The 26,634-nt window shown below is 36.5% G+C and overlaps 1 protein-coding gene, 1 long non-coding RNA gene and 3 other non-coding genes across 8 annotated transcripts in view; 2 read left to right on the top strand and 3 right to left on the bottom strand.

The window, feature by feature from the left end:
• LOC135225848 (Kv channel-interacting protein 4-like) overlaps positions 1 to 1,501 on the top strand; it is a 790,651-nt gene extending 789,150 nt beyond the window's left edge. For all 3 annotated transcript variants that reach the window (XM_064265390.1, XM_064265392.1, XM_064265391.1), the window contains exon 8: positions 1,362 to 1,501. In XM_064265390.1, the coding sequence (XP_064121460.1) occupies positions 1,362 to 1,409 (48 nt within the window). In that variant the 3' untranslated portion in view covers positions 1,410 to 1,501. The remainder of the gene's footprint in view (positions 1 to 1,361) is intronic.
• On the bottom strand, positions 4 to 24,986 carry LOC135225849 (uncharacterized). Of its 2 annotated transcripts, XR_010317099.1 has the most exons (5): positions 24,743 to 24,986; positions 12,684 to 12,764; positions 4,951 to 5,045; positions 1,291 to 1,693; positions 4 to 998 (listed from the first exon to the last, which is right to left on the bottom strand). It is a non-coding gene; the product is annotated as an uncharacterized LOC135225849 (long non-coding RNA). The 2 variants fall into 2 exon arrangements; XR_010317098.1 differs by lacking the exon at positions 12,684 to 12,764 and having other exon boundaries at positions 24,743 to 24,984.
• Trnah-gug (transfer RNA histidin (anticodon GUG)) lies at positions 14,601 to 14,672 on the top strand. Its single transcript has one exon. It is a non-coding gene; the product is annotated as a tRNA-His (tRNA).
• Trnap-ugg (transfer RNA proline (anticodon UGG)) lies at positions 16,537 to 16,608 on the bottom strand. The gene has a single exon. It is a non-coding gene; the product is annotated as a tRNA-Pro (tRNA).
• Trnap-agg (transfer RNA proline (anticodon AGG)) lies at positions 17,151 to 17,222 on the bottom strand. The gene has a single exon. It is a non-coding gene; the product is annotated as a tRNA-Pro (tRNA).
• Positions 24,987 to 26,634: the final 1,648 nt, after the last annotated feature.

Genomic DNA, 26,634 nt, shown 5'->3' with positions numbered 1-26,634 from the left:
CCCCCCCCCCCCCCCTCTCGACACCTCATGTTGCTGTTGGTCTCCTTTCATCCTCCCCATCTGCTCTCATACTATATAATATGGTTCTCATCTTTCATTTTTCTTCAGATCCAGGTTTTTTATACAAGCTATTTGGTAGCTTTTTTGCCTGCCAGTTAGTTTAGTGGTGCCCACTTGGATTTGGATGTTGAATTTTGTCCCTTCCTTGCTCTTCCAGATAACTCTCCTCTTCTCAGTTCAATGCTGCTGTTTGGATATTGTCAGCTCCACAGGTCTCAGACTTGGTTCTCAACCTCTGCATTATGTTGTGATTGTAGATGGTTTACTGATCTCACGCTACTTGATGGTTCTAGGTTGCTACACTGTTGCTGCTTCTCCCTAGTATTTATGCTGCTGATTGGCTCTTACCCTCCCAGGTTCGCCTGTTGGTGATCAACATTTGCCATGTGCTTAGCTCTCAAGCTGATGATTGGCTCTTGCCCAATGCATGGGCTCATGTAGTTGGTTGGCTCTTCAAGGTGTGCGAGATTTATATTGTTGGTTGACTCTTGCCAACTCTCTGCTGTCTTGTGATGCTGCTCTTGTCCTCTCCCTAACACTCACATTGCTGATTAGCTACTGCCCTCGCTTTAGCTCTCATACTGTTTATCATCTTCTGCCAGCCGCTTGCCTGTCATGCTGGTGGTTAGATCTCAAGCTGAAAGTTGCTTCTTGCCCCATGCTTTTATCTCTTGAGGTGTTTCACTCTAATGATGCTAGTTTGTTCTTGCCCGCCGATTTACACTTTGCTTGATTTCAGTACTGCTGGTTGGCTCTTTCATCTGCGAGACACTAATGATGCTGCTTGGCTTGTACCCTTTCATTTGCACTCTTGCTGCTAAATGGGCTTTTACTTTCTGCTTGATCTTCAATGTTCCAGGTCAACTACTGCCTCCTTACCCACTGTCTTGAGTTGCTTTCTTGTTGTTTCAGTGTAGAATAATCTTGTTCATCTCCATCTATTTGCAAATAGGTAATTACAACTTACAAATATTTTCCTAATTTAAGCCATGAATAAATACTGTATGGGTTCAATGCTTGCCTGCTGTGAATCAGTGGGCATATGTAAGTAATCCCCTCTAACCTAATGATCCCAACATAAGATCTTGTACACATATATTTCTTTCATATACTACTTGCCTTGGTTATATTTACGACATCATTCTGTAATATTCCTGCTCTTACTTTAAATTGTTTCAACCATATGCATATGCCTTAAAAAACTATACAGAAATTTTTACTTTGTTTTACCTTGCAGTAGTGTAGCCTGTGTCAAGCACAGTTCCCTGCGAGTTGTATCCTCATTATTGGTTTCATTGCAGGATGAAAACATCGCGAATTCACTGACAATCCTGGACACGAATTTCTGACATGAGGCCCCAAGTTCTTCTCTGTTGGTCCCCGTCAATCATCCGCAGGATATGAACAGGAACATGTAGAGGCGGTTTTCGGGGCCCTCTTCGCAAGGAAGGACTGGGGAAAATGACACGGCCGACGACGAGTCCTACAGGGAAGGGCACGAGGGAGGAGGCGGTGGTGGTGCCGTCAGAGGGAGCGCGAACAAGGCCGTCGTTGGTTGCAAGGAAGGTGCGGGAGGGCCGGAGGTGTCGGTCCATGTTATGGAAGATCCTCCATCCATTATGGAAACACTGATCTGAATCAAAGAAATATATATATAAAATATATACTTAAATTTATCATTATTGATAGTTATTATTATTGATAATCATTTATCATTTCTGCAAAATATACGATGCATTTTACTGGACTCAATTTTTTTTAGATAGTGCAGCGTTATCTTGCAAGTTGTGTACATATATATAAATTAACTGAACGTGGATTCAAGAGAACCCAATTACTTTTGGAAAGTGTTCAAGATGAAGAAAAACTTCACTTCGGTTCAAGCTGTGCGTTGATGAAACTATTGACATATATTTTCTCTGTCGGTGCAAGAAAGGAATATTCAATGTTAAATTGGTGGCAATTATAATTCTATTGTGTCCTCAGAAAAGAAAGTGATTATTAAAATATGGTCATTATAACAGTTACAAATATTTTTCTCATTAAAGCCGCATAAATAAAAACTATGTCCGAAGGTTCAATGCCTGCCTGCTGTGAATAGGTGTGCATATGTACGCATTTTGTTTCGTTAAAATTCTCTCTCTCTCCTCTCTCTCTCTCTCTCTCTCTCTCTCCTCTCTCTCTCTCTCTCTCTCTCTTTACTAAAGAAATTCATCTAAAACATAAAACACTACAGCTACAGACGGTGTAATAAATAAATAATTCTGACGAGACCATACGTCTAACGGGATCACTTGATCACATTCCTAGACTCTCACGGGTTTTGCCGAGGGATTTGCTCTACCGAAGGTGGCGTGATATTAAGGCGACATTATGTTACAGAAGCTGGCACCTCGGTGAGAGGAGACCAAAGAGAAAGAATAACAAGTATAGGGAAAGTAATGGCGCTACTGCTAAGACCTATCTGTAATCGTCTAATATGGAAGTTTCAACTTGCTACAGTTAAAGCAACATTTACAATTAAATTAACATACGAGTATAAATTGTAATATTCTTTGATATCTACAATTTTATATCAGTTTTATTTTCTTCGCAATAAAATAAGGGAAGATTCTCTTGACTACAGAAAAGATGACATTTAGCTAATCAACAAAATACTGAAGCGAGACCGAAGGCGCTCTTTCCTTATCTCAAGATATTTTCACTGATCGAAAATGCTACCATTAGTAGATACAGAATAATATAAACAATTTCAGTTTACAATACCTTAATTATACTCAAAGTTATAATCCCTTCATTACCTTTAAAGTTATAACTCTTCGAGTATTATTAAATCCTCAGCAATTTACGCCAGCGAAAGATATTTCCTTTTATATTGAGCTATATAGGTCATTAGAAAAAATGAAAATAGGGCGTCATAAACGATGATCTCAATAAAATTAACTGTGAAGCGATAAAGAATTGCCGCAAAATCAACAGGCAGGTTATTATTAGTTACTACCATAATTATTAACACTATTACAAATGACAATTTTTTAAATTTTGAATACAGACTATTCACCACTTTTCCTCTATACGTAAAACATATCCTCCATTGCGTTGCAATTCGTACTTTAATTGCGTGCCAGGAAATAATGGGGGCAAATTGAGACCTTGTGTGTGCCGTGTGCAAATCATAGATTTTACGCTGATAAACTGGATTTGCTAAGCAAGAACCCCATTTGACAGTTGACAAGTGGTTGTAATGTTCACGTAATAGAAAAATACAGAAAATCAAATCAATGGACTAAGTCAGGTGATATAGTTACAGCATTATTAGCAAATTATTTTACGTAGATAATACACGGGGACAAGGAAAAAATATACACTAGGATAAATGAAAATGTAGTTAGTTAAACGGAATTATCCAGTGGTATACAGTGACTTATGGCAATAATGAGCAAAGGTGGCGTTAAATATAATATCACTTGTAACTAAAAGAAATTAAGGCACACATCCAAATATTAAGATTTCCCACTACAGTTATGATAAGTATGGCATGGTCGTAATAGAAAAAAATAAAATTTACAACTAATTTTAACATATTAAGGATCTGAAACCTACTTGAACTGGACCACACACAAGATGGCGAAACTTGTCAACATTGGCGCACGCAAGTTTAAAAAAGAAAATTTACACATTTTTGGGGAGTATGAAAAAAAAAAAAAAAAAAAAACTCAAAACTTAAGATTGAGTCCTCCTACTTTCAGCTTTTTCATTGAAGGTTCTTATAAAAAAAAAATATTTAGAATCTGAGATAATATGGATCTTCCGAGTGTTCTGGGTTTCAAGGGAGGAAAAGTAACCTATTCTTTTCAAGAAATATTTAAAGAGTACTACAAGAATGTAGCCTGGGTTCCGTAGATGATAAATTTAGTTTATCAAGGAAATATTTAGATCCCAGAGAAACAATATCGGTTACAAAATCCACCGAAAAAATATTTGAGTCCAAATAATATACTAAAAAGGAAGAATTCTCATGAACGGTACAGGGGGGTTCTTACGCCACAAAAGTATTTTACAATGAGCGCTATAACCGTGGCCGACCGCTCTTTTAAGAGGCCAAAGTCTCAAATGAAATTTTTAGAAGCGATTCATTTTTCCGTAATGTTATTTAGCAGTAGTTGAAGACTGAATCATGCTTATGGTTCGTTATTTCGAACGTTAAGTTTTAGATAATGTTAAAAGTTTATGATGAATATATTACGTAGGTAGGAAAGGTAATCAAGACGGCTTTATTTGTGGTATTTAGTGTTGGATAATAGAGTATGATATTTTCTCAAATAGCAGTATTATTATATAGGAGACGAATGATTTATATAATCCTACTTATCAAAACAAAAGAATTGTACATATTTCTAAGGATTCGACTGAACTACTGTTGTTTCAGTCAACTCGAACTTTTGAAAAAAAATTATTTGTACAGAAGATATTTTTCTTCTTGTAATCTGCTCTGATATAAAACTTTTCATATATATTAGTATATACTCCACAAATCCAGGAGAGCATCATGGTGTAAATTTCTTTTGACTATTCAGTAATGAAAACAACCCTTCGCCTGTGCAATTAATGTCTGCAGTCGATACCTTTGCAAGAAAGGACCGATTCCTCCTTTCCACCTGGCTATATGACGCCTGTGACAGATATAAATTATGTTACTTCAGTTAAAATATTGAGAACCGAGCCGTTTTAGTCAAATGTCCGCTATGATGAAGTAATATTCTCACTTGCCTCATTGGAAATTGCCCAAAATGCGTGTTCATTTCGGCTATCATTCGTTGGATCTCAGCCGATTATTTCATCACAATTTTTCGTATGTGCGTAGAAATTACACCACGAAATCAAACATACCTGTACTGTAGTCTGCTTCAAATTTGGATTCCTCAAGGTGACGTTGTTCCTACAGAGAAGACAGTTCTATGTCGTTATCCTTTCACGAACAAAACCTGCGGTTAAATGATACAATTACAATGCATCACTGGAACAATGCAGTTATGGTGTAGTATTGGTTACATGAAGAATTACGGCGGTTCAAGATTGATGAACCAATAAAACCTCAAAGAACAGTGCAACCCAAGGTAGATCAATTTTTGTCTTGCAAGAAAACTTTTTAAGGTCACGCTATAAACCCAATCAGGTTTATAACTGTCACAGACTACGCATATAGTTTCAGGCTCTTGTACATTTACCACGATGACAATTATGTATTTGATATGACTATACTAAAGCTTCATTTGGATGTGTCTTAGTGTAAATAAGAGGTGCAGTATACAATGGACACTCGCATTCAGCCACAACGCAGAATGTAGTTCAAGTAGTTTACCCAGTTGGGTTCCTGATGCCAGATACAAGAGGACTTCAACGAGAAACCATTAAGGTGTTAACCAACTAGCTGTAGCTTTAGGTGTAATGTTGAAAAATGTTGGTTAGGGGAAATTACCACTATCAAAAGTAATGGTTATATGGCCACTTCCCACGTACCAATCATTGGATTTTTTCTGAGAAATGAGGTTGGGAAATTAGTATTTTTACAGGAACTGTCATAATCTGGAACTGCCTACTCGGTTTATTCCATATTTACATAAATTACAAATGGCTTGATGTGAGACATAATATTGCCTAATACTTTTATTCTGAAGGTTATGCCTTGCGTTCATTTATCTCTAACAAGACAATTCCAACTAATGACTTCTTAGATGGAACTAAATTTGGCGGCTAACGAAAAACCTGCTGCTATAGTGGCTATTGAAAATCGTCAATACGAGTCCAAATTCATTAAGTTTTTAAGGGTTTTTCTAACTGTGCCATCATTTAATAACTGTTCGAGAGCTGAAAACTTACTTGCTGGGAAAACTGAAACCGATTCCCCTCCAGAGTGACTGGAGGCCGTGACTCCTCTCCAAGAAAGACCATGAAATGTCATGACGACACATCCCATACCCCTCCCCGCCCGCCTACTTACCAATTTTCCTAATTTGCTCATTCGTAGGTGACTGACATTAGACCTAGTTTGTATATTTGTATCATGAGAAGCAGACTGTATAATTGACAATGCTTGTATTTTTTATACCATAGAATATTTAGGCAACTGCTTGTGGTTGAATCGTGACTGTCCCGTAATGCATCGAGTAGCTTTAAACCAATTTATTTTTATGACCAACAATGAGGCATGTATTAAGTTAACCATGTTATACTCGCATCTTAGGTGTTACAATTTACATGAGATGTATAACCATTGGTATTCATGTATATATAGAAACTGCTTCACTTCTTTACAACAGTCGTGAGAGTTTGTTGTAATTCTGATTTCCCAGTAATGTTTGTATGTGAAGAAAGCATGTACTTCTGACAGAACAGTCTTGGGCCGTGTGGTTCGGTTGGCTCCTTCGTCCCGTAATTGGACTGAATCACTGAACGAGAGAAAACAGAAAACCAACAAGGATATTAGTTGAGCCACAGATTGGCCAGAATTTCTAACTTAAATACAAATATTTCAAGCGTGTGGGGTTCGAATCCCACACCGCAGCAAAGGAAAGCTTTGTTTATTTCCCATTCTTGAACTCGAAAGCTATTTCCCATTGTCGAATTCGAGGCTTTCAAGTGGAATAAGTTTAAAAAAAAATATAAGGAAGTCTTTTCCTTTGTGGCTATTAAAATTCATTTAGAACGAGTATTGCATGACTGCCACAGTGGTGCTGAAGTTTCTACCAATGTCAAGTTCTTGCGAAAGCGTTTGACATGGACCGAATTTCCCTTAGTCGTCGAGGTCATGTTGGCTAGACTAATGTCTGAAGTATATGCTTTGGTCGGCTTGAAAATGAGCCACTTTTACGACTTATAAGTACATCTGCTCTCTCCATATTGTCCAACTCGTTTCGTGGGAGTCGCCCTTGTATCCCGGGTAGGGCAGGTAAGGGTCTCCCCTTTCCTCCCTCTCCCCCTCCTCCAAAAAAAAGGACATTTACGAGATGCTCTGTCTCCGCATTCCTCTTCTTGAATCTTTATATAAATATAAAGCTGGCCAATGTCAACGTTCTATTCTCAAGAAACCAAACTCATTTCTAACTGTCTCGTTAAACGATGAAGACGTCCATCAAAGAAGAGAATCATATAACAATGTATTTTGTTATCCATTTGATAGATGTGTGCTTCAACTGTTTAAAAGATGCGTCATATCATAAGTCTTTTAGATGAAAAAGTATTTTGATAAATGTAATTTTTTTCTGTTAATATAGACGTGTCTGCACTACACAATCTGAGGACTCTCGTCCTTCCGGGAGGAAGCGATTGCCACAAGGGCATTTTTGAAAACTGAGAATTGTTGACAATCCAGATCGTCCATTCAGGGTATGACTGAAAATCAAATATTGGTGCACTTCCACCTAACCGCGACTATAAATTATTAAGAATGCGTACTACTACCTAAAACATTGATTATCCATTGACATAACACAACGAACAAGAAAAATTAATCTTTCAGCATTTTATTGTAAGGCATGTATGTGTACGTTGTTGCTGTGGTACAGGAAATCAAATGCTGAAGTTAGTCAAGTAATTACCGCAAGCATTAATGTACGAAGTGAACGTTCACTGCATTAATTCCCTTTTTGTCAATATAACTCATATAATCTCCATTTATCACTTGTCCTTGCGCTCCTAGGTACGTTTCCATGATGCCCTTGGCGACATGCACTTCCTCTCCACAATTTTCCTCATCACGAGACTTTAAAAAAAAAATTCTTTTAGACTTAAGGGAAACAATCGCGAGTATTGTACTCTGAGAGGGCTTCGATATCTTCTTCCTCTTACCTTCGACAGGTGAGAATTTTGGCCACCACATCGATGGTGCTGTTTTAGGAACAGATCACGGATCACTGGATTTTTTTTTTTTTTCTTTTTAGAGACAAAGTTTCTTGCAATTGCTAAGCATCCTTCCAGGATGTTTCAAAGTTGTATTGGACTTAATTTTCAATAACTGACATAACCAATTAGTATATTTCTCTGTTTAAGGAAAATTGGACAATCATTAGATACTTTACCACAAGGAAATACAAACGGAGAAGTTAAATGGCTTCCAAAAATTAGTAAAAAAAACAGCATTGAAATCAATAACTCCCTAACGTCAGTCCCTGAAACGAAGTAACCTTTCAGTACCATATTTGAGGAGAATGATTAAGTGTCAGTCCGGAAATTCAACTTTTACTATTGAGCGTAAGATCAAAAGCTTTACTCCTCTTTAAACTCTTCAAACAAGTACATATTTTCTCTATGTTGGTTACAGTGAAATAATCTACAATGCGAGATCAGTGTATAGGATTATCGCAATATATTATTGGCTACTTCGTTTATTATTAAGATGAAAAATGGTAAAAGATGCCCAAAAAATAGGTTTATTTGGCAATGCTGCTACTCCTAGAAGAGCAAGTGCATTATTTTGGTATTTCATGAAAGCTATCTTCAATGATGTTGCAACCTGCCTCATAACTATGAGATATTGTACTGTGCTGCATTTAGGGTTCAACTCTTCGAGACAAATGTGCTGCTGCACAAGACCAAAGTGTCGCTATGACGTTTAAGATTTTAAAAACCCATGATAAGACATCCCGTCCTAGCATTCAAAGGAACTAGCACTCAGTCGACATTTAAACAGAATATGTGGGCATTGAACGCTTTGTTACTAAGAAACAAATGGAGTTGAACATACTGATCTGTACATATCTAAGTGGCAGTGTACCGTGCATGGCGTGTAATTATGTCTCCTAATATCCAACTAAATCATACCTACAACTTTTTTCTTTACCACTTGACAAACTTTCATTTCAGCAACTGAACAAACAAAAATTACTAAACAATGTAATTCAGTTTTGACTAAACTAACAAGGCTGCAATTAGTAAACAAGATGAGAATATTCTATGTAATATTGTATGTGGTACTTAGTAAACAAGATGAGAATATTCTATGTAATATTATATGTGGTACTATTTCCCCTCAAGCTTGGAATTGGATACAAGTTTAAAACAAAATAGGCTTAGAGATAAACTGTTCCGTGAGTTAATTAAAATATTTAGGCCTTTCCAGTTAACTACAAATACGGCATGCTTCTTTTATTGGTACTCAGTAGCCAGCAATAAAAGTATCATGCAAGTGATGCGAATACTGTAAGCCATCATTCTTTTTTTTTAGTAATGGACACCATATATTGAGAAACCAACATTTTCTGTCACTAACCGACGTAAATCTCGGATTAAACAGCTGTTCAATCCCTTTGTATAGGGCTGGGGTTCGTCTGCTTCCATGCTTAAAATTTCCTCTTAAAACACGAAATCAAATGCTCTTTAAATTCCAATTTAAGAATGACATTTTAGGAATGGCGCAGAAGACACTCAAATTAGAAAGTAATTGTGCAGGAATACACACGCAAATGAGAATAATAGTGAATTAATAGACAATTACCTGAACAACGTTGTTGTAACCTTTGACATTTCAAACCGACCTTTCTACGTGATATGGAAACAGTGTTGCTTTTATTACGAACTACTGAAAAGTATTATTTGGATCCGCAATGTTTCGGTAGAAAAAATGGTAAAAAATTTTAGGTGACAATACTCTGCCACCTTTTCTGATAATTATCGTTTTCTAGGCCTTCAAGACGAGACAATCAAGAGACATCCGAAACTCGGTATATTTTCTCGACAGCCACTGTTTTAAAAAAAGTTCATACAATACAAATACATTCATGATGGCCTAATCTGCCATTATTTTTTATTCCCGCCTCTTATGATTATTATTTCTGTTCGAAACCAAATTTATTCGTCATAAGAAAATTAGCACTACCAGTTTCCAATATGAAGAGGCATAGAAAAACTGCCAACCTTACGATGTGTTGATTAATCAGAGATAGCTCCATAATGTGCTACCCCGTCCTTATACTTCTGCCGTACAAAGGAGCCGAAATTTGGCATAACGGACGCACTGTGGCACACTTGAAGAAAGATTTCGAGAAAGCAGAATCTTAAGAATACCACTGTTTACTAAACTGTTAGGTGCAATATATTCACTGTAATGCTACTGAAACATCAACATCTAGTTCAGTTGGGTGTACTTCATAAGCTAATGGAAAATTCAGAAAGGTATGATACACAAATTTACCCAAAGCTTTTGAGCAAATGGGAAAAAAACCCTAATTTATTCCTAAATAAATATGCCATAAAACAAATTTTCCAAATTTTATATAAAAAAAAAAAAAAAAAAAAAAAAAAAAAAAAAAAAAAAAAATCCCGCAAAATGACCAGCTACAGGCATTCCTAAATAGGGAAATATTCACTTAAATTGGGAAATTCGTCGAGTAAATCCAACCAAAGTGGTTTCTAATAGGTAGATTAATATTACACGAAAAAAATCTACCAACAATAAATGAGCAAACCTAAGACAAAAAATATTTTCCAAAGCATGTACTGTAGTATAACAATCTTAAAAGTACATTTCATTTATCTAATTACATATGTAAGCTTCGTGTGATTAAAATGTTAATGGATATTTCAAGACAGACTATGAAACTTAGGTCCCTGAGTTTATATCATGAATGATGTTCATTAGCTTCACTTTCCTCTCTCCTCATTTTCCTTTATCTGCCAAATACGACCTGATTTTCAACTTTACGTCTTGACCTAAAATTTGAGTAACTTTAGCGGTGACTGCGAATGACATTTCACGGCCATGTTAAATAATGCCTCAAAAAATTGTTGTGTACTTACTCATGATAAGTGCTTTGGTTACTTGAGTATTACTGTACTTACGAAGTTACGACCAATGTTTGAGTGACTTGTGATCAATGCTAAGTTTACAAGACAAATTGTCCATAAATTAACGTAGAGGAGTCTTTGTCCATACAATCATGACAAAAATTTGGTTCTAATACGGCTGAGTTTGTTTGAAATTACATGTCAGTTTTCTTGGATGCTAAAACAGAAAACCAATTGTGCCAGATTTAGTCCCGCACTTGTCTATTTCAGTTTTCTTGCATAATAAATTGTTGCGAGTAATGTCTGTCTACTGTATGACTAATTTTTAATGTGTATACTGTATGACTAATTTTTGTAACTGAAAATTATTACTTACGTATATTGCGACTCATTATACGACGCTGGAAAACATATAGGTATCTTAAGACTGAATGCCACGAAACTGGTAAAAATTCACATTTTTTTCGCTACGGGAAAATACAGCGCTAAGTTTGATGACCGACGGAATCTGCAACACTACGTAGTACTCGTCGACTCTATACTTTCGTTACAGGAGCATCACAATGCTTCGTTTCTATGACTAACGGGAAAAAAATAACTACTTACTTTACTGATAGCTTTTGTCACAGGAAAATACAATCTTGACTCTGTAAATCAGCGCAACGCGAAGAATTGTTGGGAATGTTTCCCCGAAAGTCCCTGTCACACTCCTTTACGGTGCCACACGTTCTTTTACTGATGTTTGTTACTCTGGATTTATAACATGCAAAACGCATCTGGCCTAAATTGGAATCCATTTGTTTCATCTGCAGTGGGCACAATTTTTTTTTTAATATTCTCGAGCCAATTTACTTGGGAAGCTATGCTCATTTTAATGGTATCTCAACCAATTAATTGGCTTAGTAACGGTCATTGATAAACAAAATGTTATATTTTTAACAATTAATGCTGGTTTTATAAGTGCATTTCACGGAATCCTACATTTTAAATTACGTTTAAAGTACATGTATACAAATTTAACGATTGGGTCCAAGAATTAAACTTGACAAAATTACCATTTTTCTACTTGAGGGTGCATTCGTGTACATGTAGCAAATAAGTTTTGTTTAATCAAGTAGGTTTTACACGTAGGATCTGCCAATTATCAGCCACGATGGTCTGAGAAAATTCCAAAATGTCAACAGAAACCCTTGACAAGTGTGACTGTACTGACATATACTCCATACCCGGTAGTACTAAATTGTGGTACTGCTGAGAAAAGAGAAAACTAAAAGGCCTTTTTGCCCTTGTTTATGTTGTAAATGTGTGATTCTCTTGTTAATAGTAAAATATTGGAAAATAAAACGTGCATTTTATTTGGTCCTATGAACGTCCCTCTGTGTGTGTGTGTGTGTGTGTGTGTGTGTGTGTGTGTGTGTGTCTCTCTGTGGTACATGTGAAAAATGCAAAGTTCATTCAAACCACTTCCGAGGTTCCATGGATAATTATAAAAAAAAATTTATAAATGTTTTAAGTGTTTCCCACCGTAAGAGCCATGTCTCTTCTGTACATAAGCCTCGATTCTAATGGAATGCCATAAGAAACTGCCTAATTTATTAGAGAGAAACCCCAAGAAAAAGAAACTCCACTATAATCACTCAAGCGGCCAGGATGTACAATATCACGGGGAACACTGTTGACTAGGCTTTAAAGAACGCTAAGCCGAGTTATGAGGGAAACAGATATTTGGGAAATGTTGGAGAGAAATAAAAACTAACAATGGACTGACCCAACCGCACAAACCACAAAACAAATATTCCAATAATACTAGTTTCATTGACTGACTGACTAATAATACTTACATATGACCTAAGAACACCAGATGATGTTTCAAAGACTTCCTCTAGCCTCTATCAGTGAAGACAGCTGAGAGGCGTGAGCACCTGGAATGAAAGTTGATAACATTTGAGACATCTTCATAGAACATGACAAGTAATGTCTCCAACATCACTGCCAACCAAAACGGGAAAAAGCCATGAGAGCAGAGATCTGAGATGAAATAAATTAACTCTTTACTTGAATCTGCTCTTACATTAAGAAATCTTGAGAAGTGGAAGGCTAGACTCAGCATCAGGAATGAGTCACGAGACTCATGATTACAAACACTTAAAATTGATGAGCATAATGATTATCAAAGCGTTAAAACGGAGAGGGTAGTTAAAGAAAGTCAGCTGGGAGGGTAAGACCAGACCAGACCAGACCTGGTGGCTGTTAGTGATCGATTTCTTGCCAGTTGTGTCAACCAGTGCCATACCAGATACCAAAAAATCCATTCCAGTAAACGTTTGCTCAATAAGATTATGTATAAGTGACCAACAGTCTCCCACTGGTACAATCAATCGAAATGAGGCTAGCAAAAACGTTCCATCGCTATAATGAAAATACAAATTGAATACCATTTTCCAAAATAAACCAAGTCTTTTATATGAACAAAAGCCACGGCAAAAGCTGCTCCGATAACTCAAGCTTGGTATCAAGGTAAATTAAATTGTGGTTACTGAGTGAAAGGGTCAATGTGCTACCATTAACCCAACTTTAAGGAATCTCCTTTTCTGTCGACAATACAGACAAATTCTGAGGTTGGTTGGGCAATACAGACAAGTGTCAGATTGGTTAAGAATGGGATTATTAAGACTTGACTTGTGGTTTGTTTATCTATGAAAATAATCAAAATTACCTAAATTTCAAGATGTTCCTGCGAGAATACCAACCTTCGTTCTACATAAGGGCACTTGCCTCTTTAGGTGGGAAGTATTGTACATAGAACATGAATGACAATGGTCTTCCCACCTCCTAATTATGTATGTGAGCAAAGAACCAACGACACTAAACTTCCTGCACAGCCTGGCATTGTGTCAAGACTGTAAGGCCCTAGACCAGATTGTGGCTTATGTGCAACTTTACTCTAAATGATGGGGAACCCTGTTTTTCCATTTGGGACGGCAATACCAGCTCAGTGGCTGTGCAAAGATGATAATGCTCTATTGCCCACCCCACCGTTTTGTCAAAAGATGGGTATGGGAACTTTAGACAACAAATTATCAACACTTCACACAATAAATCTTCCATACTCCCCATAAAATGAAGTTACCCTTTCCTGTCACTATTAGTCTCTTCAATGTCTTAATTAAGCAGGCGAATGTAATGATTGCAGATTCTTTTTAGCATGGTTGTCAATTTTTTTTCAAGTATGCCCAATACTTCGTCATCTCCAAGGTAATTTTAATACCAAGGATTCAAAATTCCACTTTCAACATTTCAAAACAGCTTAGTATTTGAGTAGGAATAAATATTGGCAGCAAAACTGCTCTTCGAGTTATTGTATTAATATCAGCGTTGTGAGTCAATGACCTCGGCTAATTAACCGACTTTGATGCTTACTGACTTCAAGCAAACAAGACACAACCTGAGACCAAAATAAAAATTCAAAACTACAGCAGTTAACGAGCCACACTGAAACCAAATTAAGAGTTGCAAAAGCGACCATTTGAATTAAACATCACCGCCTCAAATGAAAAGTGACGTAAAAAGACCGACAATACGATTTTGGAGAAAAAGATATAGCGTTAATTGTTCCTCCATAATATTGTCCAGAGGATTGTTCAAAATAAAGCCAACTGAAACCAAACGGTATTTTCATACCATAATTTTCCTATTCCATGAAAAACACAAGACTGGGAAATCTGAAATAAACGCTTCGCTTCCCCATGTTCTCGATAGCCGTGATCGTATAGTGGTTAGTACATTGCGTTGTGGCCGCAATAACCCAGGTTCGAATCCTGGTCACGGCAAGGGGAATGAATTTTTTTTCCAATTCAACAGAATTTTCCTTCATTCTTTCAGAGAATTTAATACTCACGGCCGTAATACCAAACTTAGTGTAAATCATACATTCAAAAGATTCATACAAAAGTATTTTAAAAGTATTTTAAGTATACATTCAAAAATTTTTCTTAAATATATATTCACCAACTTAACTTACTAATTCCTGCATTGCGATATAATAATAATTCCTGCACTGCAGTATTTAATAACTACTAATTCCTGCACTGCAGTATTTAATAATTACTAATTCCTGCACTGCCGTATCTAATAACTACTAATTCCTGCACAGCAGTATTTAATAACTACTAATTCCTGCACAGCAGTATTTAATAACTACTAATTCCTGCACTGCCGTATTTAATAACTACTAATTCCTGCACTGCCGTATTTAATAACTACTAATTCCTGCACTGCCGTATTTAATAACTACTAATTCCTGCACTGCCGTATTTAATAACTACTAATTCCTGCACTGCCGTATTTAATAACTACTAATTCCTGCACTGCCGTATTTAATAACTACTAATTCCTGCACTGCCGTATCTAATAACTACTAACTCCTGCATTGCCGTATTTAATAACTACTAATTCCTGGATTGCAGTATTTAATAACTACTAATTCCTGGATTGCGGTACTACTAACTACATTCACATTTTTCAACTTTCCAACTGCGTTATTTAACTAATTCCTGTATTACGGTACTCCTAACTACATTAAACAGATTTGCACTTTAATTCCTATCCTACTGTTGTAATATTAATAACATTCAACGGTTTTGAACTTAACTAATTCCTGCATTGTAGTAATAATAACTATATTAAACAGACTTCAACTAAAATAATTCCTATGTTGTGGTAATATAATACATTCAACAGATTTAAAAAAATATATATATAAACTTTCTTAAACATCATGCAAACTTTATATAAAAAAAATCGTACAAAATAAGTAACGGCTATTACTTACGCATTCATGACTCTACAAAAAAGTTTAAAATTTCTAAAATAAATCTATTTTATCAATACATTCATTTCCTTCACTATAAATTGTGTTTGATATAAATCAACTATATATCTACTCAAACTAAAGTCTTCCAGGATTAAAATAACCTAATTAAAGAATACGTACATCATTAATAAAGAATACATCATTTTAGCAACTGCCTACTAAACAGATCTCTTTCGTCTATCGAGTATACATAAAAGTTATATCTGCAAGGGTAATCGTGTTTATTATAGGTTTTATGTGCACCACACTTGACAACACAATTCTTTACTAATTTCAATATTTCACACTAAACTACAGCCTTATTACAGAGATATTTGCACACGCTGATTATGGAGAAGGGCACATCAAAGAACAGTAACTGGAATGGAAATAAATTAGATTTGTAAATATCAGAAGTAGCAAGGAACTGGAGTGTGCCACCCCAATAAGAGGAGAAACCAATCAACCGTACATAAACTGCCCCAGTCAGGAGACGTTACAGTATGATACGTACTGGTTAAAATAGTGTTATATGAAGACTCCCGATGCTGTTACTATCATTCCCACCACTGCTATACCCAACTTGAGATGCTGACTGCCACTATTGCTACTGCACCTGACTCACTCTCTCTCTCTCTCTCTCTCTCTCTCTCTCTCTCTCTCTCTCTCTCTCTCTCTCTCTCTCTCTCTCTCTCTCTCTCTCTCTCTCTCTCTCTCTCCTTAAAAAAGGCTGTAATTGCAACTACTATTAACCTGTAAGCAACCATGAGCACTAGTGTTTTCCATACAAAATAAAATAGTTTTCTAAAGACGAAACCTACGCAGAGAAGACAAAAAGCTACGGGCCTGTCCGGGATTTGAACCCGGGACCTCCTGCACCCAAAGCAGGAATCATACCCCTAGACCAACAGGCCATGAAGATTTAACCTAAGTTTCTGTTTACATATTGAGGCTTGGGGTAACTCTTCAATTTCTCCTTCCTGCATATTTTCATACCAATGACCAAGATTCTTGTAACCTACCATTACACGCAAGGTCACCTTTACTATTGAGTTATCCTTGTAAACGCATAAGTCATTTAAAGATGTTTTCATAGTAAACTGATCGATAATCGTGAAGTTCCTTTGGTCAGGATAAAATATATTCATGAGCAAGTTATTAAATCTGATGCATTACTCTCTAGTAATAAAGGATTACGAAGGATAAAAATAATGAGAAGCAAAATAAAGAAAGCAATTTTATAGGAAATCCAAAAAAAAGGATTTAAGCTCATCTCTCCTCAACCTTGACTAAAAATTACCTCTCTGTTACCGACTGGACTTGGCCAGGTTGTAAGATACAAAATAAGCCGCACAATCACATTATATATATATATTATATAATATATATATATATATATATAGATATTATATATATATAAAACACACACACACAATAAATAAAAGGATTTCACAGAGGGCCTGTCCGGGATTTGAACCCGGGACCTCTCGCACCCTAAGCGAGAATCATACCCCTAGACCAACAGGCCGGTTGGCTTCCAGTATTATCCAAACTATTTTCGTAAACACTTCCACATTTCCTTTCCCATCACTTACAGCAAGTCATTTCAAAACTGGGAGACTTAGTCTCTGAATTATACAATATTTTCGTCTGAACTTTGAAATGCTGTCCGTAATCAGTTTTATAAAATCGATTTGCGAAGGAATTCAATCTAGTAATCGAGACCAAGGTACACAAACTGAGCAGCGCAAGAAGCCTTGCCAAACGGAAACATGAAGGTAAGAATCTATGAAAAATCCTATAAAAATCATGATTTTCCTATTTCCTGACTCATGATTCTCCCAAGAATCCTCCCACAATGGTGTAAACAAGTCACCATTATTCTACATTTAAAAAATGTCAAACTAGGTTCAAGATTTATGCAAACTTTTACTGAAAATACTCAATGACCATGTAAGACTTCTCAAAACTCCCAGTTTTGCAGCAAAATACCGGAAAATTTAAAAAAACCAACATTTTTCTTGAAGTGCTGTCAAACCTTAACTATCCTATAACCCATCCAGGATCAAACTACGTATAATTAACTTAAGCTATGGGCAAAGGTACTGAGATTGGAAAAGTCTAAAGTTCTGCAACCAATGTTCAATGTAAGAAAATCTCACAAAAAATACTGGGCTTCCTGTAACTGCAAAAAACCTGGTGCACCTCAAAACCTATATCTGTATCAATGTCGAGCAAGTGTTGCACAATCCTTGAAATTTTTTATTTCTTTGCTATAAGAACATTTACATTGCCCTTCTAATCAACAGACAATCTGAAGTCACTGGCTATCACAATTTACATACCCGGAAATTCATTGTGAATTTAATTAATAAAAATAGTCTTGCAAATATTACTTTTTCCCCCGTGTGCGCGCGCGCGCATGTGTAGACTAACAGAATTTTAATTGAAAGCGATTTATATGATTTCTCAATATTTCCTACGCAAACTATTACACTATCTAGAGTAATATATCTTCTTAACCAGACACACCCTTTTCACATATTGGTCAGATTTTGCAGTTTTAATATTCTGAAGGCATATGGAAAATGGAGGTGGTTAAAAAAATTGCCCAAATGACAAGCACTGTTGAGAGATGATGTTCTGGTAATCAAGATTGTGCGTGTTCATAACAATGTGCAATAATACAACAATGGCTTAGCCTTATACTATTAAAAGATATTTTGAAGAATCAAAAAGCCTCAGTCAAGAATCAAAAAGCCTCAGGAAGAGGATTACTCTGTCTACTTGAGTGAGCTCTACTCAGACCACAGCATTCACAAATATGCTGTATGATCTCTCAAAAGTGTCACTCTAAATCTGCCAGTTAAGGGCCTCTGGTCCTATCAGATACCCAAAAGCACTATGATACTGTCCCCAAGAGAATAACACAGCAACACAGGGTTTGTTTGTATTTTTACCTTGATGTAAAAGCAAATTACCAAGACTGGTTAGGGTATTGTTACATAAGTTGCACCATGTTGAGCTTGTATTTAAGTTGCAATTGTACCACCAACCGTAGGCCAAGATGCGAGATAATTATTCCATAAGTTTATGAAAATGTCAATTCTTGAGTTAAATTCTGCCTATGTCATGCATATAAAGACAGGCTAACTGTGCTGCATAACAGTTAATTTAGGCATGAGTACAGCACAGCCTAGGCTAAGGACTGCATGTTGTTTGGTACAAGATTTCTGTTCTAAATGAACTTGTTGTATTACAGGGAATCAGTATACAGTACCAGTATAGGAACCAGTGTTAGTTCTAACAATTATGGAAGGAATGCAACTAGTAATATGTTGCTTTCACAACGTATCCACCTACTGTTAAGAACACAAATATTAAATATACAAATGTAGTAAATATCATACTATGATCACTCATAGGACGTTTTACAAAATACACTGGTGCCAATCAATAAGCCACAAACCAAGGATGACCTGTATCCTTTTATGCTATAAAGGGGACCAACCAACCAGTTTTTGCCACCCAATATGCCACCCAATATGTTTACTTTAACAATAGATGCCTTGTGGTTCAGAAACTCTGATATCAAGTATAATATTTACCAACTTCAATATTCAGAATCTGTACTTACAGTAATACAATTTTTAAGGCACAGGATATTGGTACTGCAGCCATATCCCTGATTGCGATAGATATTGGTACGGTAGTGAATTGCGCATGCGTCAATTTCAGACTTCCTGCCGTACAATTAACAGTGTAGAGGGGGTAAGTCAGATTCTGTCATGGTGCCGTATTGCGCTATTGACTTGCTGTAGGTACAGCAGTTTGCTAATCATGTGATTTTTTATATTTTCATTTACTGTCAAAATGTTTTGGTGCTTTATTGATGACAGTATGGTGCTTCACTTTGACATTTTGAATTGAGCATGTTCAGCGAAACAATTCAGTTAGACTATTATTACTACTGTCACTGATCTTCTAGTGCCGTACACTGTTGCTAAGAGCTATAGGTACGACACTAGAAGATCAGCGACAGTAGTAATAAGAGTCAAACTGAATTGTTTCGCTGAAAATGTTCAATGCAAAATGTCAAAGTGAAGCACCATACTGTCATCAATAAAGCACCAAAACATTTTGACAGTAAATGAAAATACAAAAAATCAAAATATAAAAAATCAAAATATAAAAAATCACAATACTTAAACACTTATATTTTGACTATATAGATGAAAAATAAAACTAAACTAATCTATCTGCATACTTAAATCTTCTTTAAATCTCCTCTGAACCGTGTAATCAGTTTTCGCCGAAAAACAGATGTTTTCAGGTTTCAACGAGCTGAAAAAAGCAATAGACGTCTACGAAGAGTCAAACTTCCAGAAATTGTATATCCGTAGGTCACGAATAATCTAATCAGTCCTGAAAAGAGCTCCGAAGAGCGTAAACTGGTGTATTATTACACGGTTCACGTTGCTAGATCGTCATTTTCTTGCTGTCACTGATATGCCAGAGGCGGTAAACAAGGGTTCGCGCATGCGCAATTCACAGCCATCCCAATATCTATCGCAATCAGGAATACGGCTGCCGTACCAATATCCAGTTCAAATTTTTAAATGCCCGTTGAATATAGCATTCCCACTGGTTGTACAATGCTTTACCTCCCAAAACAGTCCACTTTCTGACCAAGTAAATTAGTGGGAGGAAAAAAATTCTGTGAAGGTAGCTAGACTATGTAACCTGGGTAAATACTGATTTTCCCAAAATACATTTAAGCGACACAAGAGAAATGAACAGCCAAATAAATTTCTTCTGGTTGGCACCTAAACATTACAATCATAGGTAATTAGTAACTCTCCTGAGCATGAACTAACGGACAACAAAATCCAAGATACTTTAACAAGGAAATAATTTTCTTTCTAAATTATGATGCATAAGTGTGGTTATGTGAGTGGGTTTCCCAAAGTCAAGTAAGCCCTGACCCTAAGTTTAGTTGGATTCTTTTTCCAATTAGCTACAGCCACCTTCCCAACACCAACACACTACCAGTAAAGTAGGATCTGGCTTCCTTCGCTATGTTAGGGTTGGACTTTACTCCAAATTTAACCTGTTAATGTATTCCCCAAACAAAAACCCAATTTTCCACGGTAGTAATACATTTGCGAACTAGCTAGGGGGAGGCAGCCGTAATGAGTTAGCCACCCACTTCTGAAGGTTAATAACGATCGAATTCATCAAAATTGCAACAATAGGCTAACTATCAGAAAACAACAGAACGAACACTAATCCCAATGCTTAGGCTATACCTACACTGCAGCTGTTAGGAAATCACCATAACAATTTATAGGACGTACTAGAAAAATAATGGCGTGAATGCAAATAGCCTACTACCTAGGCGTATAGTAGTACCTATTCATTTTAGCCGTTATGTACCTACACCTACTAATTAGGTAGTAACATGGCATTTCAGGTAAGCTTCAGTACCTCCCTAGAGGATATGCTACTACAGGCTTAAGAGAACGGAAAAACAACGGCAAAAGTCTAAAGGGAAAAATGAACAACAGATAAATAGCTAGTACTAGCTATAGTAACTCGCTCACGACTAATCTTAATAAGAGCTCCGGCCGATTTTTAGTATAAATGTGTTTATACCTTGAAAGAAGATACTAAGTATGTTCTAAGGAAGAAGGAAATTAGTGGCGGTAAGTCCTATTGGTGTAGAAAACACAACTTAAATATTCGTACCTACAGAAAAAACAGTCCTTCATGTTGTTGTCTCTTTCGTATCATCTATGTTAATGAGCTCCTGTTTGTTCGTTTGTGTGCTGCGCAGTCTCAAATTGTCATGGGGAAACCACACCTTCCGAATGACGTCACGAAAAACACTCCACCCAAAAAGTGACATCATTATAGACTATATCCAATCGTAAATAAGCAAGTTTCAGTTTTCTCTGAAACAAAAGAAAGCACAGTGTTTTCAGCCAATGACATTATTTAACGTTACCAAGTCGTTAATTTTTTCGGCAAATAAACCTATTTTCTCTAATTAACCCTTAAACGCCGACTGGACGTATTTTACGTCGACATACAAAAGTTTTTTTTAAAAATTCGCGGAAAAATACTTTTAGGCCTACCAGCCGAAAACTCTTGAATCAGCGCCTTGGGGGATGCTGGGAGTTCACGGATCAAGGTGTTGTTTGTTTACAATCGTTACGCAGGCGCGAATTTCTTTCTTTCTTGCGCACTAAAAAGTATCTGTGACACATCTCGGAAATTATTTCGTCACTTTGACATAATTTTTTTACCATTTTAAATTAGCCGTTACATAGAGTATTATATATGAAAATGTGCGCATTTTTATGTAGAATACAACAAAAAATACTCATGATTGTAGCTTTTATCAGTTTTAAGATATTTTCATATAAATAACGATAAGTGCCAAAATTTCAACCTTCGGTCAACTTTGACTCTACCGAAATGGTCGAAAAACGCAATTGTAAGCTAAAACTCTTATATTTAAGTAATATTCAATCATTTAACTTAATTTTGCAACTAATTGGAAGTTCTCTAGCAACATATTTCGATTATGGTGAATTATGAAAAAACTTTCCTTACGTCCGCGCGGTAACTCTTCCGAAAATAATCATACATGCGATTGTGGTAATGTTTGCACCATTTTAAATTAGCCGTTACATAAAGTTTTATATATGAAAATGTGCGCAATTTCATGCACAATACAACTAAAACAACCCATGGTTGTAGCTTTTATCAATTTTGAAATATTTTCATATAAAAAATGATAAGTGACAAATTTTCAACCTTCGGTCAATTTTGACTCTACCGAAATGGTCGAAAAACGCAATTGTAAGCTATAACGCTTATATTCTAGTAATATTCAAGCATTTACCTTCATTTTGCAACAAATTGGAAGTCTCTAGCACAATATTTCGATTTATGGTGAATTTATGAAAAAACATTTTCTTTACGTCCGTGCGGTAACTCTTCCGAAAAAATCATACGTGCGATTGTGGTAATGTTTGCACCATTTTAAATTAGCCGTTTACATAACGTTTTTATATATGAAAATGTGCGCAATTTCATGTATAATACAACAATAGTAGTTGAAGGTTGTAGCTATTCTCATTTTCGAAATATTTGCATATAAATCACGATAAATAGAAAAAAACCACGTTCGGTCAAATTTGACTCTACCGAAATGGTCGAAAAACGCAATTGTAAGATAAAACTCTTACAGTCTAGTAATATTCAGTCATTTATCTTCATCGTGAAACAAATTTGAAGTCTCTAGCACAATATTTAAATTTATGGTGAATTTTTAAAAAAAACTTTAAAAAAAAACTTTCCTTCCCTCGCGCCGCGGATTCTCCGCCACAAATCTCCGAAATGCGTAAGTCCCATTCTCGGAATATTTGCTCCGTTTCATATTAGGCATTTCATAGAGTTTTATATATGAAAATATGCGCAATTTCATGTAGAATAAAACGAAAAATATTTGAAAGTTGTAGCTTTTCTTATTTCCGAAATAATTGCATATAAAAAAAATATATATAAAAAATTCGACATTCGGTCAACTTTAGCTCGTCATATATGGTCGAAAACTGCATTTGTAAGCTAATATTCTTACAGTATAGTAATATTCAATCATTTGTCTTCATTCTGAAACATATTAGAAGTCTCTAGGACAATATTTAGATTTATGGTGAATTTTTGAAAAAAAATATGTGTTTACGTAAGCGACGTTACGAATTCATGCATTATTTTTGTGATAATATTTTCTCTGTGTTGCTTTATCGTTTTAAAATTTGTTATATACCAAATGATTGAATTTAGTGTACATTACAACGAAAAAAAAAAGTAACTTGTTACCTTCAACCGTTTTGCGCACAGCGCGATTTGAATACAATATATATGAAATTTCGTTTTGCGCTATCATATATCGCATTATTTTTTTATATATGATAATGATAATTTTTTCATTTCTGATGATTGCATACTAAACTTCAAGCAATGAGAAAAAAAGGAGCCAAAAATGAACTCTTAATCTTGAAAACTAAGCGCGCTGTGATTTTTTGAAAAAAATATTTTTTCCGCTTACGCGCTCACTCTCAAACCCCTCCGGCACACGGGAGTCATTTTTTTATTTACCGCTCCGGCGTTTAAGGGTTAAGCGTTACTTGCACTAGCGCCATGGCCGAATTAGCAGGACCGTGTACAAGCTCCGATTTAGTTGCCCAGGAAAGTTTCCCCACAGTGTGTGAAAATTGCTACGTGAATTATAGAGATTTCACAAACTATTATTATGGGCAAATAGAAAGGCTCGTAACTTTCGCCCAAAATCACGGATTAATCAAGAGTGAACACATTTGAGAGACGGTGGAGAGATGTCAAGAATTTAGTCCCAAAATATGGCCGGCGTAAAAAACATTTTGTTGGATATTTAGCCGTTGCATATTTCAAATTGCACATTCAAGACCCCTTACGAAGGTTTCACGCCTTTGTGAAAGCTGCTGCTGAAGTCTATCCTCCACTGTAAGGTAAGCTATTTCCTGTATATATTTTGATTATCGTGTGAAATATGCTGGAGTATAGTCTCTCAGTTAGCCTAATCGCTGCTCAAATTTTTCGGAATTGTCATGAAGTGTGCAGGGAAGGTAGTGCCCTAAAGAGGGGGGTCGCAGGGGGGGCGAAGCCCCCCCCTCGCTAGGCCTAGGTAGAGGTACGGCGCTCTAGGTTAGGTTAGGTGGTTTGTTTGGTTAGCTAGTGCCCTGGAAATCACTTTTCTCCTGCCCCCCCCCCCCCCCCCACCCCCCCCCAAACCCAAAACCCCCAGGTTCCCAATGGGTTTCCCCAAGATTGTTAGATGGGAACAGGGGTGTAATTGCTTGATGCCACCAATATTAATGATCAGTTTAAGCATAATCAATAAAAAATACATTGGAAAAATATATACTCTAATGCAAACAAGAGACGGAGCTCTCCTTTAGATTTAGGTAGCTACCCTAAACTCAACACTTCGGTACGTACCTTCTGGCAAACTCTGTCTTTCCACTTGCTTCATTTCAGTTATTATTGCTTTTCAAATAGTTTCCAAACATTATCACTTGCTTTTAAATATCACAAATGCCGAGCACTGTATTTAAAGTATTGCACACGAAATTCCTACGTCAAAAATGGCACCAAACCTGCAACACGGAGACGTCACAGCGTCGGCATTATTACTCTTTTTACAGAACACTGATCACATGACCATGACCACCCAAGGACGCTAAAGGAACATCTGAAACTGTTACGTAGGAGCAGATTTACCAAACAAATTATTTTTCTTTTATTTTTTTTTTACTTTATACCAGGCTTTTTAACATAGCCTATCGTGCCAGCCTGAGACATTAATGGTATAGATAATTAAGAAACCAGTACTTGAACAAATGAACACTATACTTACCCAAATCAAATTATTTTTCTATTTTTTTGTTTTATACCGGGCTTTCTAACACAAACCTATCGTGACTGACGGGTAGAGACATTAATTATAGATAATTAAGAGACTCGTTGAGCACTATATATACTGTATTAGTAAAATGGGTCTAGTCATTATATATACAGGGTGTCCATAAAGTCCCAGTACCATTGCAAGCAATGGGACTGGGACTTTATGGACACCTTGTATGTATAACATTTTTGGTCAAAATGACGCCTTCCCCAGACAGTCGTCGATCGGAATAGTTTCTGCTTCTTTTTAATGTTTATGTCTTCTGTTCATATTTATGATATTTAAAGTCTTTTATTCGTGTTTTTACGCTCGCCCCAAGTTCTAACCAAGATGGAATAACATAAGATGCGATCGTCGGTCGCTCGGTTCCCGCACTGTGACGTCACAGGTGCGCGTCGACTGGGCAGTGCACTTATGATTACGTATGTTTTGACAGTAGTAATTTGTTGCTATACTGGTGTTCACAATTTCCATACAGGAATTTACTCTCTCTCTCTCTCTCTCTCTCTCTCTCGTCTCTCTCCTCTCTCGGTCTCCTCTCTCTCTCGCTCTCTTCTCTCCCTTCTCTCTCTCTCTCTACTCTCTCTCTCTCTCTCTATATATCTATATATATATATATATATATATATATATATATATATATCACTTAAAACACATTATAATCAAGATATCTAAGACCTTACCATACAGAATATAATCTTGTTGGAATACAAATAACGAAAGTAACGAGGGTGTTAGGAACAATCGTTTATCCAATTGTTCCCCTTGGTGGATTGTTGCCTCCTTTGTTTTTGTTTTTTAATTGCTGGCGAGTTGACGTCTGGTGGATGGCGTCAAACTTCGTCAGTCAGGTTCTGGAGGGCAGAACAACCAGTCAGTCAGTCAGTCTGAGGCAGTCAGGTATAATTATCTGTGGACCAGCATGAGGCAGCGTCAGGTACTGGATACCTGGTTATTTGGTTGAAGTCGTCGTTTGGAGTATAACTTCGAGTTGGAGGTCGGCAGTCAGCATTATCTTGTTTTCGTCGTCGAGAGGACGACGTGTCGAGAGCGTCCTCACTGAGAAGCAACAATGGCGTGTTTTCGTCGTCAAGAGGACGACGTGTCGAGTGCGGACCGTCAACTGGGCAGAGCAGCAGTGACGTGGTATCGTCAAGTGGTCGAGGAGGACTTCCATACTGCATTTGAGGACGAGATGGTTGTTGTATCAACTCTGTCTTGATCGTCCAGCATTCGAGGAGGATGTCCATATTGTCTCCAAGGACGAGATGGTTGTCGTATCGGCTCTATCTTGATCGTCCGGCATTGGACTGTTGTCTTAATTGTTTGAGGAAGTGTCCCCGTTTTGCTCTTTGTATCATTATGCTGCTTCAGTGTCAATTTTAGTTATGTATTACGCTGCCTATTTCTATTTATTATATTTAGA

The sequence above is a fragment of the Macrobrachium nipponense genome, chromosome 13 (assembly GCF_015104395.2).
Source record: "Macrobrachium nipponense isolate FS-2020 chromosome 13, ASM1510439v2, whole genome shotgun sequence".
In the NCBI taxonomy this organism is placed as follows: Eukaryota; Metazoa; Arthropoda; class Malacostraca; order Decapoda; family Palaemonidae; genus Macrobrachium; species Macrobrachium nipponense.
This window is presented reverse-complemented; position numbering and strand designations above follow the sequence as displayed.